The sequence below is a fragment of the Balaenoptera physalus genome (assembly GCF_965194825.1).
Source record: "Balaenoptera physalus genome assembly, chromosome: 20".
NCBI classification, from domain to species: Eukaryota; Metazoa; Chordata; class Mammalia; order Artiodactyla; family Balaenopteridae; genus Balaenoptera; species Balaenoptera physalus.
This window is the reverse complement of record NC_138901.1, coordinates 9,790,321-9,807,486: the sequence shown is the minus strand read 5'-3', so window position 1 is coordinate 9,807,486 and position 17,166 is coordinate 9,790,321. Positions and strand designations below refer to the sequence as shown.

The following is a 17,166-nucleotide window of genomic DNA, read 5'->3' as shown; positions in this document are numbered from 1 at the left end:
TTCAAAGTAAATGTGGATAAATGCCTTGCTGGTTCTAACTGCACATTGGCTAGAAGTATCTTCCATCTGACCACCAGGACGTATTGATGTTCCATAAGATGTTACGGAAAATCCCGAACAAACTTTTTGGCCAGCCCAATAGAAGGCCTGTCTTTTTCTAGTGACCATAGGTAGACTAACATTTTTATTTTTCATTTAAAAAATGCAGTAGTACTTAACTGTATTTTTTTAAGCAAGTATTCAGGAGCTCATGTGCCCCATCTCTCTCCATTCCCAGACCCCCCTACCCAGAAGCAACCACTCATAATGAACTCTTTCTGGTTTTTGATCTTCTGGTCGATGCTGCCAGGTTTGTATTAATGCTCTCTTCCTGCTGATTATTTTATCAAAGTCAGAGATTATCTCCTGATTTCCTTCACTTGCAGCATTCTTTCCTTCACTCTCTCCCTGTCCATTTTTGATAGTTTTTCACAAATGTCTGGTCGCTTAATTTTCATCTTTGAGACTCTCATACACACATGCACAACCTTGATTTCTGTCTGTGATCTTTCACGCGTGCCTCCTGCTCCTTTGTAAGAGGAGGTGCGGGGACCCCGCTTGCCCTTCGTGTGCTCCTTGCCTCTCTCGGGCCCTCACACCTCCGTCAGCTCTTTCCCCATTTCAGCATGCTCACAGCTGACTACATACAGCTTTTGTCCTGGAACCTGAAGTGGCCTCTGTGCCACGTGCTCCCCACCGGCACCCGCCCCGCGACAGGAGTGTGCGCCCTCCTGGGAGCTCTTCCCAGCACCAAGGTCGATGCCTCCTTTCTTGCCTCCCGTTGGCATGTGGCTTGAACCCTGATTCCCTCTAGCCTTTGTTTTTTCCTGTTTCTAGCTACCTTGTTCTTCTGTTGAGAGGAGACCCAAGTGATGCCTTCTCCCATCGTAAACACTCCAGCTCTTTCCCATTCATTCTCTCGTCCACTCTTCCTGAGGATGGTCTTCTTGCAGCCCCTTGGCCTCCTGTTCTAATCGGATCCTCTCCACGCTGTGAGCGTGCGTGCGTGTCGGGTCAGAATCATTTTTGTTTAGTAATTTGAAAGCCCCCTCCACTGTCTTCCGGGATCTCTGTTGCTCCAGCCCGATTCTTGTTTTGTGGGTGGTCTGGTTCCCCTCTTTACTCCTCATCGAGGTTTTAGGATCGTCTTTAATCCTTCAACTTCTGAACTTTACTCTGAGGACTTCTCTGAGATTAAAAAAAACTTTATTATACTGAATGGACTGACTTCTTGCTTGTATTTTGTTTTGCTTCTTTTTTCAAGTCTTTTCTTTTGCACTTTGTTCTGTAGGAGTGCCTCAGCTTCATCTTTTATCCTTTTATTGACTTTTTTTATTTTGGGAGAGGCTAGAGGGGCAAAATATGTTTAATTTCCAAGAGCTTATTCTTTTTCTGTAATTGTCTCCTTTTCATAGTTTCCTGTTCTTTCAAAGTTTTCTTCTGTTCCCTTAATTATCTCTGTCTGCTCCAGGGTAGATTATCTGCTCCCTGCCCTGCTGGTTGCCATTCGGGCCGGAGGCTCAGCCATCCCTGTGAGCGGAAGAATGATACGGTGGATGGGCTGAGTGGGAGCTCCAAGTGTGGGGACGGGCCTGGGGCATAAGTCTGCTCTCCACAGGGCAGTACCAGGCCTCCCAAATACAGGAATCGAGGCTCCGCCCTGGGCACCCTCTCCCATGCTTGCTCTCCGTGTGCCGGTCCAGCTCCTTTGTTTTTGCCTGGGGACAAATATATATTCAGAACCTTTGGGTGCCAGGCACTGTGCTGGGTGCTGCGAACACGGCAGTGTCAGGCATGCAAGGTCCCTGCCCTCGTGGAGTCTGCTTTCAGAGGGAGGTGTTGGCGCTCTGCCTTCTTTGCCCTGGAAATTCGTTGAGGCCTCTTTTGCCGATGGCCCCTCTCCCCGTACTCTGTGGTATTGCAGGATTGTACCTTTTTTTATTCCTTTACTCTCTCTAAAGCAGCATCTCAGAAGGTGGAGGACCACAGGCACATTTTGAACTTCTGCTGCAAAAACTAGATTGTGACCTTCCAGAAAAACTGTCTTGTGCGAAGGCTAACCCAGAATGGCTGGGAGCTTAGATTCTGAAAAGGAAGCCACCACTGAGAGTTTCCAGTTTGGAACAATAGAAATTGGCTTCTCAGGGTATCCAGCAGTCTTGAGATACAAATTTTTCACATCATGGTTCTGTTTTTCATCAGCCTTGTTATGAGGACCGTAGTCTTGCCTCTGATTGGGGCGAGACTCCTTAGTGATCTGATCAAGCCTTCTCTGTGGTTCAGAGTCAAAGCCTGGTTATTCATTCCTCCATGGAATAGCTATTAAAGAAATGAACTATTGCCTCAAATTTGCAAAACCATGTTATGTTAGAAGCTCAGGAAATTAGTTTCTTAAAGGGAACTTCTCATCCTCATGGACTAGAAATGTTTCTGGGTTGTGAAGTCCAGAAGAAGCAGAATGAACTCCTTTAGGCGTGCTTTTCTCTAGAATGGGGTATGAATCGGTAGAGTTTGTGTTGTTTCTTAGAGTGGTTTTTGCTCTAACTAGAACTGATCTGTTGTTAGTTAACTTTCTCCTGAAGTAGCTGTTGGAATGCTCACCCCTGAGTTCACAGAGACACAGTTGAGGCTGCACTTGGAAGGCCTGGGCTGGGTGTAGGTGGTCTGTTGGAATCTCTAGATGGCTCTCTCTTCCAGCCTCTAGTGAATTAGGAGTGTATTTCAAACTACAGGACTCAGTGCGTTCATTAGGCTACGAAATCAGTTTTCTGGGACACAGCGGCTGTTAGGAAAACTAAGAGTAAAACAGTAGAAAATGTCAATGGATTTCACGTGGTGAGGGGTTTGTTTTTGTTTTTGTTTTCTTTTTTTGGCTGCACTGTGCGGCATGTGGGATCTTAGTTTCCCAATCAGGGATCAAACACATGCCCCCTGCAGTGGAAGCATGGAGTCTTAACCATTGGACCACCAGGGAAGTCCCAAGGGTATTATTTTTGATACTGTTGTGTATGGGGGAGATTGGGTCGTGAAATCGAATACATTTCTTAATTGTGGGTCTTGGAGAAGTTTAAAAGACACTTTTCTAGGGACTTTCCTGGTGGCACGGTGGTTGGGAATCCGCCTGCCAATGCAGGGGACACGGGTTTGAGCCCTGGTCCAGGAAGATCCCACATGCCGCAGAGCAGCTAAGCCCGCGAGCCACAACTACTGAGCCTGCGTGCCACAACTACTGAAGCCTGCATACCTAGAGCCCGTGCTCTGCAATGAGAGAAGCCACCGCAATGAGAAGCCCGCACACCGCAACCAAGAGTAGCCCCCGCTTGCCGCAACTAGAGAGCCTGTGTGCAGCAACGAAGACCCAATGCAGCCAAAAATAAATATACAGTGGAGAAAAGACAGCCTCTTCAATAAGTGGTACTGGGAAAACTGGACAGCTACATGTAAAAGAATGAAATTAGAACAGTCCTTAACACCGTACACAAAAATAAACTCAAAATGGATTAAAGACCTAAATGTAAGGCCAGACATCATCAAACTCTTAGAGGAAAACATAGGCAGAACACTCTATGACATAAATCACAGCAAGATCCTTTTTGATCCACCTCCTAGAGAAATGGAAATAAAAACAAAACTAAACAAGTGGGACCTAATGAAACTTAAAAGCTTTTGCACAGCAAAGGAAACCATAAACAAGACGAAAAGACAACCCTCAGAATGGGAGAAAATATTTGCAAATGAAGCAACTGACAAAGGATTAATCTCCAAAACATAAAAGCAACTCATGCAGCTCAATATCAAAAAAACAAACAACCCAATCCAAAAATGGGCAGAAGACCTAAATAGACATTTGTCCAAAGAAGATATACAGATTGCCAACAAACACATGAAAGAATGCTCAACATCATTAATCATTAGAGAAATGCAAATCAAAACTACAATGAGATATCATCTCACACCGGTCAGAATGGCCATCATCAAAAAATCTACAAACAATAAATGCTGGAGAGGATGTGGAGAAAAGGGAACCCTCTTGCACTGTTGGTGGGAATGTAAATTGATACAGCCACTATGGAGAACAGTATGGAGGTTCCTTAAAAAACTAAAAATAGAACTACCATACAACCCAGCAATCCCACTACTGGGCATATACCCTGAGAAAACCATAATTCAAAAAGAGTCATGTACCAAAATGTTCATTGCAGCTCTATTTACAATAGCCAGGACATGGAAGCAACCTAAGTGTCCATCGACAGATGAATGGATAAAGAAGATGTGGCACATATATACAATGGAATATTACTCAGCCATAAAAAGGAACGAAACTGAGTTATTTGTAGTGAGGTGGATGGACCTAGAGACTGTCATACAGCGTGAAGTAAGTCAGAAAGAGAAAAACAAATACCATATGCTAACACATATATATGGAATCTAAAAAAAAAAAGAAAAAAAAAATGGTCAGAAGAACCTAGGGGCAAGACGGGAATAAAGATGCAGACCTACTAGAGAATGGACTTGAGGATACGGGGAGGGGGAAGTGTAAGCTGGGACAAAATGAGAGAGTGGCATGGACATATATACACTACGAAACGTAAAATAGATAGCTAGTGGGAAGCAGCCGCATAGCAGCAGGAAATCAGCTCGGTGCTTTGTGACCACCTAGAGGGGTGGGATAGGGAGGATGGAGGGGAGAAAGATGTAAGAGGGAAGAGATATGGGGACATATGTATACGTATAACTGATTCACTTTGTTATAAAGCAGAAACTAACACACCATTGTAAAGCAATTATACTCTAATAAAGATGTTTAAAAAAAGAAAAATAAATAAAAATGAATAAATTTATTTTTTAAAAAAAGACACTTTTTTAGACAAGGGTGGGGAAAAGCTGGATAAAAAAGGAAGAATCAGCTTAGAACCTAATGTAACCAACTAACTAACCTGTGCTGAGACTTAATCGTGGTCTGTTGTTTCTACCCTCTTCTATTGTCTTACATGATTTTTATGAAATATTTAGGGAGAGTAGCTGTGCTCAGAACGCAGTAGATTCAGTTTCAGTGCCATGGTTGGCAAGTCGTGCACCCTGACTATGCCTTCAAGCAGAACTGTTCCACTGTGCTGCCCAGTAGAAACGTAGTATGAGCCACAAATGCAGTGTTACTCTCCAGCAGCCCCTGTGAGCACAATTAAAATAATATATTTTATTTACCAACTTATCATTTCAATGTGTAATCAATACAAAAAAGTATTAAAGAGTTACGTTACTTTTTTGGTACAAAATCTGGTGTGTATTTTACACACACAGCCCATCTCAAACTGGGCTTAATCACATTTCAAGTGCTTCCTACCCACACTCGGCTTGTGGCCACCACATCATACGGAGCCGTTCTCACTTAACTGGGGCGCCTGCGCGAAGGATGGAAGCATCCAGGTACTGCCCCTCCCATCTGGCAACATGGGGCCCTTTGCTGTGGCCCCCAAGGGAATGGGACCAACACTTGTGAGCCCCTCCTAAGCCCCAGGCGGGATGGGGTGCGCTTCAGTGACTATGGGACTTCACCCTCACAGCAGCCAGTGCATGGGCGAGGGTGTCCCCATTTTATTGGTGTTGAACATGGCCTGAATAGGTTCAGTAACTGTGCAAAGTGGCCTGAGTGCTGTGTGGTGGGTTGGATCTGGGATTGGAGCCGGGCATGCCTGATGCCAACGCCTGTTCTTCCATCGACCACTGGCTGCCCGCGCACTCAGAAGGACCGTTGTAGGGCCTTCCTACCCCGAGCCCCTGCTTTTAGAGGAGATGGAGTCTTGAGGAATATGGAAGCGTTTTGTGGTGAGAACTGTGATGGGGAATTAAGTAACTTCGTTCTGATGAAAAGAGCTCATTTAAAAATATGATTCAAAAAATGTTGAAGGGTATAAAGCAGAGAGAAAAGTCCCCATAACCCCATCCTCAGAGTTAAACATTGTTTCAGTTTGGGGGTGTGTCCTTCTAGATTTTTTTTCTCTGTACATACTAGTCTCTCCCCTTCCCCCTCCAGAATGGCACAGAACTGTCATTCACGTTGCTTCTCTGTTGCCTCCCCCTCCCCTCTAGGGTCATGGACATCGCCCTGTGTCGGGGCTGGACCCAGTGAGGGAGCCAAGGCCTAGAGAGATGGATTAACCCAGGGGCCTGAGCCCCCCACCCCTCAGGATGGAAATGGCCAGGGCCTGGCCAACAGTCCTCCTCTTTCATTCCTAGCCAACCTCATCTCATCTCAGGCAGCCTTTTCTCTCTTGTTTTTTTGTGACAGCTGTTCCTTTATCAGAGCTCTTCTCTGTGATCCACTATCCTTTCTAACCTTGGTAATCCTGACGGAGAATGGGAGCCAGATCCGTCCCCAGCAGTCGTTCATTTCCGACACTGGCTTCTCACCTCTTCTGTGGTACCTTTGTCCTTTTGCGGTCTCTGGATTGTATTTATTTTTGGCGCGGTAAAAGCTTTCTTAGTAATCCTTCCCTCCTTTTCTGTAGTTCCCAGTGACCTGACTGCAGAGGAGCGCCAGGAGCTGGAGAACATTCGGCGGAGGAAGCAGGAGCTGCTGGCCGACATCCAGGTAGGAACTGGGCAGCCACCTCGACCAGGTGTCTTCTCGTGACACCTTCTGACTTGGTCTCACCACAGTTCTGATAAAGTGCAGGTATTGATAACCAACTTTGCTTAACAAGTGAGAGTGGAATCTCGGAGAGGAGGAGTGCTCTGTAAGCTGCACCCAGCTGGCCGGCTGTCAGGCTAGAGTGACAGGTCTCCTGACTGCGACTAGAACCCAGGCTTCAGGTTAAGTAGACCCATGTCCACATCCTGGCGGCCACTTTCTGGCAGGGCGATTCTAGATAGAGAATTTTGCCTCTTTGGTCTTCAGTTTCTTTATCTGTAAAATAGGAATGAAAACACCTGTTGATAGGTTGCCATTAGTTGGATTATTTTAGCCCCTGGGGAAGCCAATTCTTTTAGAATTCTCTGCTCTGTAAAACATTTGAGAGCTCAGGGACGGGGGTTGGCGGGGGGGGGTGGGCGGGGCACACCCTGTAACCCCAAGCTGCAAAGTGTATCGTCGGAAAGACAGGGTGTGCTCTAGTGTTGGTGTGAGTATACTTTGCTGTGGCCCTAGTTCTTTGATTCCTCCTTCACTGGTAAGTGCTGGGAAAGCTTAGCAGTTCTTCACTCAAAGCCCCCTCCAGCGTGACAGTCGTCCACTCTGAGGGCCTGCTTAGATGGGGGAGGGGTGGAAGGCAGAGCTGGGATCAGCGTTCCCTTTGCCAGCCACTTGGCGGCACTGTTGGCCCAGCACCAGCGCTGCTGGCCGGGCAGCCTGGGCGTTGGGGGGAGTGGTTTATCCTGGGAATCTTCTGTCACCCGCTGTTCAGTGAGCTGCAGATGTGCTCCAGCAGACTGTGTTAAGGCTGCCGTTTTCAGTGGAAAAAAACATACTGTACATAGTGTGTATGATTATAAATTTCTGTCCTAGACTGTAAACTCCTTGAGGTCAGGAGGTATCTTTTTCACCTTTGTATTCCCTAGAATGTTTACTATCTGGTAGGAACCCAAGAAATATTTGTTGAATAGATGAATTTTCCAAAAATTTTTAGATTTTGGGGCGGCGTCATCTTATTTAATTTCATTTTGCTTTATTTTAGTTTTTGGTTGGAGGGAGTTGTGTGAGATTTTAGAGATTTTAATTTGATCTGTATCTTCCTCCTGGTAATTCTGGGCTGTGTGTTTTGCAGAGGCTGAAGGATGAGATAGCAGAAGTAGCTAATGAAATTGAAAACCTGGGGTCCACAGAAGAGAGGTGAGTCTGTCCTCTTCCAAGTGGTTTTGTGGTTGTAGCATCGCCAAGTGCCAGCCTGCAATTGTACACACGTGGTGTATTTAAGAAGAAAGTGTGTTTTCTGCCCTCTTTGCCTAGCAAGCACGTACGTAACCATACTTTTTGCCTTCAGCGCAGGGACTTCTAAATGTGAGGGCTTTTGACATTGTTGGAAAGGCTGAACTGGAGAACTTGGCAGGTCCCCCAAAGCCTTAAACTGCCCTTAAATGGTCGTGGGAACTATTTCTTCCCTTCTCTTGTCCACTGTGTACCTATTCTCGAGTTTCTGTTTTTCCTTTTCGGTAAAGGAAAAGCTTAATGGATGCTGCCAGTGCAGTTCCAGAAGGCTGGAGGCCCAGTTGTGTCTGGGTGTCATCACAAGCTTGCTGGTGCCTCCCTAAGACTTAAGAGAAGAGAACGTAGAAATGAGATTATAGCACAAAGTGACAAGGGGTGTCTACAGGTTATTTTCTTCTTTTAACTACGTGAAATCTTAGTTGCTTTGAGAGTTTAATTTTGAATGGGGTTCCCAGACCATTTTCTAACTGCTTAATGTCGTAAATGGGCTATTTCTAATTCACTACATGTCTGTATTTTTCTAAGCCTGAGTCTCCCTGTCTGGCTTCATGAGACTGTTTGATTTTGTTATTTTAAACTTGTGTGGGCAGGGCCATCAGGGATTAGTGAAGCTGCATGTCCTGCACAAATCGGCCAGCTCATCACATCCAGTCACTGCATTGTCAGTTCTGAATTATAGCTTTCTTACTTGCCATTAAAAAAAAACTGTAGCTTAAAAGAAATGGACAAATAGGAGTTCATCAGAATTTACAATTTCTGCTCTTATAAAATATACTCTTAAAAGAAATGAATAGGCAAACCACAGATGAGGAGAAAATACTTGCAATACCCGAATTTGAAAAAGGACCTGTATCCAGAATATCTATAGAAAGAACACATAAAACTTACTAATAAAAAAACAGCTTAGGGACTTCCCTCGTGGTCCAGTGGTTAAGACTCCACGCTCCCAATGCAGGGAGCCCCGGTTCGATCCCTGGTCAGGGAACTAGATCCCGCATGCTGCAACTAAAAATCCCGCATGCCGCAACTAAAAAAGATCCTGCACGCTGCAACAAGGACCCCGCACGCGGCAACGAAGATCCTGCATGCCGCAACTAAGACCCGGCGCAGGCAAACAGACAAACAAATAAATAAATAAATCAGCTTAACTAAAAAATGGGCAAAAACTTGAACACTTTTGTATGTATAATAGACACATGAAAAATGCTCAGTACCATTAGTCATAAGGAGATGCTGCTTCACACCCACTAGGACGGCTGGCATTAAATAGACAGGTGGCGTCTCGAGTTGCCGAGAGCTGGTGAGAATAAGCAGTGTAAACACTGGGGAAACGGGATGGCAGTTTCTTATAATGTTGACCATATATCCGTGCTGTGCCCAGCAATTCAGCTCCCAGGTATTTACTCAAGAGAGATGAGAGCGTGCCCACATGCACGAGGATAGCTACAGCATTCTTATTTAAAATAGCCAAAAACTGGAATTAGCTTTAAATGTCTACCAGCAGATGAATGGACGAACAGATTGAGGCAATAAGCTATTAACTTACATAGCATACACTTCTGGGGTTTTGAAAATGCTCTAAAACTGGATTATGGTGATAGTTGCACAACTTAGTAAACTTAGTAAACATCATTCAGATGTACACTCAAAATGGGTATGTTATATGATATGTAAACTATACCTCAATAAAGTTTTAAAAAATCATATTAAAAAAAGAAACCCACTGCGGTAGAAGGAACAAATGAGCCTGGGGCCAGGGTCAGGATTTCAGTGTCCTTCCATAGTTAGACCTAAGTGTGCCTGTGCTTTCCTGGATAAATCTCAGAAATACCTGCAAATCAGTGGACGCGTGTGGGGGTCATATCAGTCTTTCAAAAATTCTCGAATACCTGGAGTACTTAAATGGCTGTGGTGGTTGTTTTACAGGAAAAACATGCAGAGGAACAAACAGGTAGCCATGGGCAGGAAAAAATTCAACATGGATCCTAAAAAAGTAAGTGGAAAGGCAGCAGCCAGAGCCCATAGTCTGTAAGGTGGCGGTTTCCACGGTGTCAGCTGGAACCCAGGGGCACTGAGACAGCTTACCTGCCTGTTTGTAGAGTGCAGCTCATGTTGTGAGCCCTACTTCCTGCAGAACTTGGAATTACTTAGTAGATACTTCCTCTGTGTCCAGAGCACCCACACCCGTTCTTCCTGTGCCCTTGTCTCCTTTCCGGACCTTCCTGGGGTCTAAGGCACCATTGGCATCTTTGCTGTCTTTCCAGGGGATCCAATTCTTAATAGAGAATGATCTGCTGAAGAACACTTGTGAAGACATCGCCCAGTTCTTGTATAAAGGTGAAGGGCTCAACAAAACAGCCATCGGTGACTACCTGGGGGAGAGGTAAGGCCTCCGGAGACACCTGTGGCAGGTTGGTCAGCAGTTAGTTACCTAGAGAAACAAACTCCAGGATGCTCCGAGCTTTGTCCCGAGGGGTGCTGGGGAACAGCAGCTGGCGTGCTTGGGGGCGGAAGGACTCCTCCTGTGTTCAGCTAGCAGACAGAGAGCTGCAGGTAGATGGCTGCCCCCCCCTCGCCCCGGCCACGGGGCCACAGCGCTCAGCGTGGGAGGCGGCCGGGCTGGGGGTCGGGATGACCTTGGATTCTCAGCATCAGTGTCTGACTTCTGCTCTCCCCCCCACCCCCGTATCTTTTGTTTCTCTTGCTAGAGATGAGTTTAACATCCAGGTTCTTCATGCGTTTGTGGAGCTACATGAGTTCACCGATCTCAACCTCGTCCAGGCCTTACGGTGAGTGCATTCGCAGCTAGCAACTTGTGGAGCGGGAGGCGGGTCTTTGGTTATGCGTCTGCCCTGGCTGGCATTTTAGTGAAATTTACCTTTGGCGGTTATTTGAGTATCTCGAAGCATCTTAAAGGAAAGTAGTCTGTTGGCCTATGATTGAAATGATTGGATGGTTAAAGGGAATTAAATTGAAAGCAAATTTTGCAGAACTGTTCCTCAGGTCTTTCATTTAACATGTTGGAAATTGATGAATATTTACACTTTGAATCTTTCCCAATTTCGCTTTAGAAAACCCTTTAATTTCCTGCCCTAGGATAGGAAGTAGATAGTGTGCCCTTCATTTTAGAAGGAAAAAACTCAACATTAATTTTTTTGCTAAATCTATTACCTGTGTCTTTTGAGAAATTGTCATTTGGTATTTTCACTGCCGTTAGTGTAAATGATATCATCTTTTGTGTTGTCATTTAGATAGATGAAAATAATCCAGAGTTAAATCTGTTGACCACAGGTCTCTCTTTGACTTAAAGGGATCAGTCATGAACGCTTTGATAGAAAATCTCTTTTCCTGCTATGTCATCTTTTTTTCTGGAAATTGGAGTTCTTTTAAAATGAGCATTATCTATATTTCAGTCGTGTATCAGTCTGAGGAGGAGAACCATTCTTTTGAATAGGAAAATCTTAATTGTTTTCTAAATGCATTCTCTCCGATCGAGAGAATGGTGATGTGGAGTAGTTAGCCTGCATCTGTTCAGAGTTACTTGACTGAAGGCTGAAGTCCCCCACGTCTCCCTTTGCCGCAGAAATCATTCACGGAGAAACAAATTATCTCCTCAAGTCCCATAACTTGCCCTGTCTTGACCTCCTAGGCAGTTCCTGTGGAGCTTCCGGCTGCCGGGAGAGGCCCAGAAGATTGACCGGATGATGGAGGCGTTTGCCCAGCGCTACTGTCAGTGCAACCACGGGGTGTTCCAGTCAACAGGTGAGCGGGGCGGGGTGGGGGGGGCGTCCTCTCCTGCGGTTGGCAGTGCCTGCCAGGTTCTCTTCTAGGTACTAGGTCATTCCTAAAACAAAAGGGCTTAGGTTCTTGCCTAAGAACATTGCTTTAAATGGTATTTATAATAGTAAAAGGTTGGAAACTATCCAAATTCTAACAATAAGGTAGTAAGAATGTAAGTTAGGGTACCTCTGAATTATGAAGTATGCAACTACTAAAAATCATGTTTTTAAGAGGCTTTATTGACATGGAAAAATGCTAATAAGATTAGCCAAAAAGCAGACTTCAAAACAATGTATCTGTTTTCATTCTAATTGTGTTACAGTCTGTATCTGTGAGATACATTTGTGATACCTTACACGTAGGCACATTTATGTAAGAAAGCAAAATAAGTTATTACTACGTGGTGAGATTATAGGTAGTTTATATCTTCTTTTTAATACGTTGTGCTTTTCTGGTTTTCTATGGTGTATGTGTTCTTCTTTTACAATCTGAAGAAATAAACGTCTTTAAGTCTTGAATGCTTTATGTTCTTTCCCATGCCTTGCTCTTTTCAGTGAACAGTATATAACCTTTCAGTTAGAGCATACCCAGGCGCTTGGATTTTGCCCATTCTTTTGAGAGCACTGCTTTTTATTCTCTATCTCATCCGGCGTTACTTGTTCTTTCGGGTGGGATGTTTCCGATCGGATTTTGCTTTTCTCTTTTAGACACTTGTTACGTCCTCTCATTTGCCATCATCATGTTGAACACCAGCCTGCATAACCCCAATGTCAAAGACAAGCCCACCGTGGAGAGGTTCATCGCCATGAATCGAGGCATCAACGACGGGGGAGACCTGCCCGAGGAGCTGCTCCGGGTGAGTTTGGCGCTGATTCAAGACTGTGGTCCCGGGTGGCGCTGATGGAGGGGACGGGAGGGACATGGGATCATCCAGTGTCTACTCGGACCATACACATAATTATGTGAATTTCATTAAGAAATTGGTAGTGAGGCCCAGTGAGGAGTCAGTGGGGAAAAGTGGTTTATAAATCTGAAACTAAAGGCTCGAATGGAAGTCGGGCTGATCTCTTTTCTTTCTTAATTGTCCGTTAGGCATCTTATTTCTCTTGTCTCTGTGAGCCCCTAAAGGGAGAGATGTTCTCCATGCTACCAGTGCGTGGCACGCAGTGACACTTATTAAATGAATGATGGGAAAGGGCGGGAGGAGAGGTGTTTCTAGGATCAGAGACATGCAGTGTCATCTTTTATCCCAGAATCTGTATGAGAGCATAAAAAACGAACCCTTTAAAATCCCAGAAGATGATGGGAATGACCTTACTCACACTTTCTTCAACCCAGACCGAGAAGGCTGGCTATTGAAGCTCGGTAAGTGATGCCGTCTGGGTTAGGGCTCCTAACGCAGAAACTTAGAAAGAAAGGACGTGTGTATGCACGCTCACCCACCCGCGCCTGCACTGTGGCGAAAAGGGGGTTGGTGCAGGAGGCGCTAAGGAGAGACTTTGGTATGAATTCGTACTGTTCTAACAAGATCGCCTCCAGAAAGGAAGTGAATGCACGGCTAGTGCCCCATGGGACGCACAGAGACTCCTGGGGACAGGCTTGCCCGCATAAGTATTGCCTACATGTGTTTGCGCTCCACATTTCCTCTCTGGGGCAGTTCCCGGAGGACCTGGTCCTTTTCCCTTCCCGGCCCCCTGGACCACTGGGAGGGCGGCCAGCTGTGCCCTTCTCTCTACTTCCCATCATGAGTTTGTACCTGGTGCTCCCGCCTCCCCCACCCCGGTGCATCATCACTTCCTTCTGCATCTGGCTCCCCACAGGCAGCGTGCATGGCAAACCCAAGGCCCTGGCTGCAGCGCAATCCACGGCACTCTTACTCATTCTTGGGCGCTGGTTTTTTTTTCCCCCCTCCTTTCCAATACAAATCAGCCACATTAATGATTTTGTTCATTCAGAAAAATTAAATTATTCCTCTTCCCTCTGCCAAAAGTGAGCTTGTATTGCTGAGATTTGTGGTCATGCCTTGCCATGAAGGTGACAAAGTAACCAAAACGAAGGATTTTATACACATTCGTATGCACATGTGATTATTTCATTAACCGTTTCAGAATGCAGAGAGAGCCCCCGGATGTAATGATGTTAATTTTTTGGCCACTGAGAGAGTACTCTCCTCTGTTTTCTTCTGCCTTGGCCTTTTGACGTGTAGGTTCCTGCATTATCAGGAGGTGTCATTAGAATGATCCTCCTCTACTGTTTCAGCTCCTGGTCCCAGTGAGATTAGAAGTCCTTACACTCTATGCCATTACTGACACGTCTGGGAAGCGCTGAAATGAAATCTTCAATTTCTGACTAGTTCAGATGGCAGTAGGATTTGTATTCCCTTTTAAAAGCATATCCTAAGTCCTCGTGTTTATACATAATGACTTAGTTCATAAAGTCTCCTTAAGCACCACCTCACTGTTCGGAGTTTTAAATGTCTCTTGAATTTGTCAACATTTCATGTATCTTTAAGCCAGTAGACTCTTCGAAGTTAAGGCTCTAAAATTACTCACCCCAGAGGTGGCCACTCTGCTCTGCATCTTCATTGCCAAGTGGCTAGAGTTAAAAGGAAACCTGCTGGAAAATTTAAAAGTGCATCCAAGTTTGGATTTGCTTCCCCCTCCAGGGAAATTTGTTTAAATGCTAATACTAAGTGTTAGCTTTGACAGCCCAGATAGTAAAATTAGAACAGTACGAAGATTATCTTGGTTCTTACACCAGGATGACATGTAAATTCATGAGGCATCCCATATTTTTTAAAAAGAAAAAAATTTAACTAAATGTGAGACTCGTTTTTAGGTCATTGCATTACTTTTTCCAGACCTCCACCAAACCCTCCTAAACTCTTCACGTTGTGTTTTCATTGTAGCACACTTCAGATCACCCCTTCGTATGTGTGTGCCACAGAAGGCAGGCCTTCCAGCCGTCTGCAATTGTGTGTACATGTCTGTGTATGCATATAACCGTAAGATTGTGTATTCTTGTGTATACACATATGTACATATGTATTCACAGGCTTGTGTGTGAGCATTTTTACACACACTTTAAAAAGAGGTAGCCATCCGAAGAGAGACATTTAATTTTCCCCAAAGTAATCTTCACTGCCTTTGCTCTGGATTCAGGATATACTAATAAACGTCAGCTTGGTGAGAGCTGATTTGTGGCATCTTTGAGGCCAGGATTTTGGTGGTGCCTCAGATCTTGTCTTTACCAGATGGGATGTGGCAGATGAGGCCAGCCCCTCATTCACACGCTGGACAGTGGCGTTTGCCCTGTTGCTGTCTTTATGTCCCGTCCCCACGAGGCAGACATGAATGACTAATACAGTGCACCTTAAGATTAAGGAGTCGGGTTTAATTTCTTTGTTTTAATTTTCTTTTCTCCCTCATTTGTATGTTTCCATGATTTTGGCTCTCCTTTTCCTTGCCCCAAACTCCAGGAGGTATGTAATCCCCTCAACCTGCTCGCTCGCTCTGCCCAGGCCACTGTAATCGCTGCAGCGTTTTCTTATTTTGTTACTTTTGATTATTTTGTTTCAAATTGCTGGTGGTAGTCTTAATGCTGCTTCTAACTTACCGTACAGTCCCTAGGGAACTGGTCAGGATTGGGGGTGCGGAGTGATTTTCACGTTTCCCTTGGAGGGGTAGTGCATAGTGCATCCAACAGCTGGGCACCCAGATGTGGGATAATTTGAACTCTCCCAAGTGCAGTAGGGCAAGAAAACACACTAAGAGAGGATTTGTAAAAGCAGACAAAGTATTCACTGAATTGTCTCTCGGAATTATTGGCCAGGCGTATGCTATATTACTGACTCAAACTGACACTCAGGAACTTCAGAGATTTCTGACGTGGAGCAGAGGAGGGGGAGGAGGTTGTGATCCCCGCAGTTGTGTGCTCCGGGCACACGTGCCGTGACCAGAGAAGCAAACCAGGAAAATAAATAAATTAGACAACATAGGACATTTGCCTTTGCATGAAAAAGGGAAATGGTGTTTCTTAAACTCAGAATGAGGCCAGGTAAAGTTAAAAAAGATAAAACCCCCAAATCCCTTCTTGAAGTCCTTCCGTTTAATCTCCTGTGTTTTAGGGGAGGGCATTACAACCTCGGCTCTGTTTTTTATGTTTTGTTTTGTTTTTCTCCCTCCTCTTTTTCAATGAGTCATCGTTCAAACCCCCAAATTGGCCTCATAGTTATGTCGTTGGCATCTGCTTTCCACTTGCTGATTCAGGGAAACATGTTTTCTAGATGAGGAGTCCTCAGGTGTCTGCTTCAGCCTCACTTGAGCAGAGCCTCAAGGGGAAGAACGGCCCCAACACTGACATTTATGAAACGTTTCCGGGCCTTGTCCGGTGGTTCCCACCCAGCTCCAGGGGAGCCAGCGTCTGGCCTTTACATCTACAGGGTAGAGGCCCGCAGGCTGGGAGGTGGTCCTGTGAGTTCCTCAGGGACTGTCCTAGGTGCGCGCATCGGTCTGTCTGCTTGTTTCATGTCTGTTTCCCTTTCAACATGAAATGTGTCCCTGGGACCGCGTGATGCTTCACGGTAGGGGTCTCGTTAATGCAGCAGGTTGTCGGGAAGGGACATAGCCAAGCTTTCATCACCAGGGAGAGGATTTGTCTGGCTTTGCTTTTGTCCTAGATTTCCTCCCATCTTCTTCCTTGTGACATCTGACCCCTCTTCCATGACCTCCTGAGCCCCAGGTGCCCCCGGGGTGGTCCTGTGAGGGGAGCGCATGGCAGTGGGCCTGGGTTGAGGTATCCTGTGTGCTGAGCCCCATGTGGGGGTGAAGGCCCAAGAGGCAGAAGAGCTGCTTTCTCGGGTTCTGAAAGGGGGAAAGGGGTTTCCTTTATTATGACAAATTGGCTCCAGTTCTAAGTATATTCCTTGTGTTCTTTCTCCTCCTGATTTATTTCGGTTCTGCCCAGCCTTTCCCATTTCCTTACGCATGTCGTATTTCCATCCATGGTTTTCTTGATTCACGCCCTAGGGCCTTAGGGGCCAGAGGCACGTGCTCACAGAAGCTGACAGTTGCTGTGGACAGAGAGTCGAGTTGGTCTTCGCTTGACAGCAGCAGGGGGGTGTGGGTGGGGGCGTAGCGCGTGCTGGCTCAGGACCAAACTCCTTCCGTGAGGCGGTGCCATTGAGAACCTCGGCAATTCGTGATCAGTCGCTTAACCTCTCAGAGTTCGGGCACCCAAGCAGAGCCGTGCAAGGGGCCCAAAAGTCCAGTAGTCCTCAAAACTGCTACCAGGACCGACGCTGGACACTTCATTTCCGTGGCAGGATTTGCGTTGCTCCAGCAGTCGGATCCTTTGAGGAAACCTGGCGTGATCACACAGCCACGTCCTGGCAGCTGGGATACTCCCTCTGAACCCTGTGCTCA

General features: G+C 45.7%; 1 protein-coding gene and 1 long non-coding RNA gene across 4 annotated transcripts in view; one reads left to right on the top strand and one right to left on the bottom strand.

The window, feature by feature from the left end:
• LOC309650967 overlaps nt 1-17,166 on the bottom strand; it is a 356,435-nt gene that overhangs the window by 255,040 nt on the left and 84,229 nt on the right. The window lies entirely within an intron of this gene.
• The window catches only part of CYTH1 (cytohesin 1), a 79,025-nt gene that overhangs the window by 50,562 nt on the left and 11,297 nt on the right, over nt 1-17,166 (top strand). For 2 of the 3 annotated variants that reach the window (XM_082443013.1, XM_082443014.1), the window contains exons 2-9: nt 6,549-6,631; nt 7,803-7,867; nt 9,890-9,956; nt 10,228-10,346; nt 10,672-10,752; nt 11,613-11,725; nt 12,451-12,599; nt 12,997-13,109. In XM_082443013.1, the coding sequence (XP_082299139.1) occupies nt 6,549-6,631; nt 7,803-7,867; nt 9,890-9,956; nt 10,228-10,346; nt 10,672-10,752; nt 11,613-11,725; nt 12,451-12,599; nt 12,997-13,109 (790 nt within the window). The remainder of the gene's footprint in view (nt 1-6,548; nt 6,632-7,802; nt 7,868-9,889; nt 9,957-10,227; nt 10,347-10,671; nt 10,753-11,612; nt 11,726-12,450; nt 12,600-12,996; nt 13,110-17,166) is intronic. The other variant, XM_082443012.1, reaches the window with a different exon arrangement.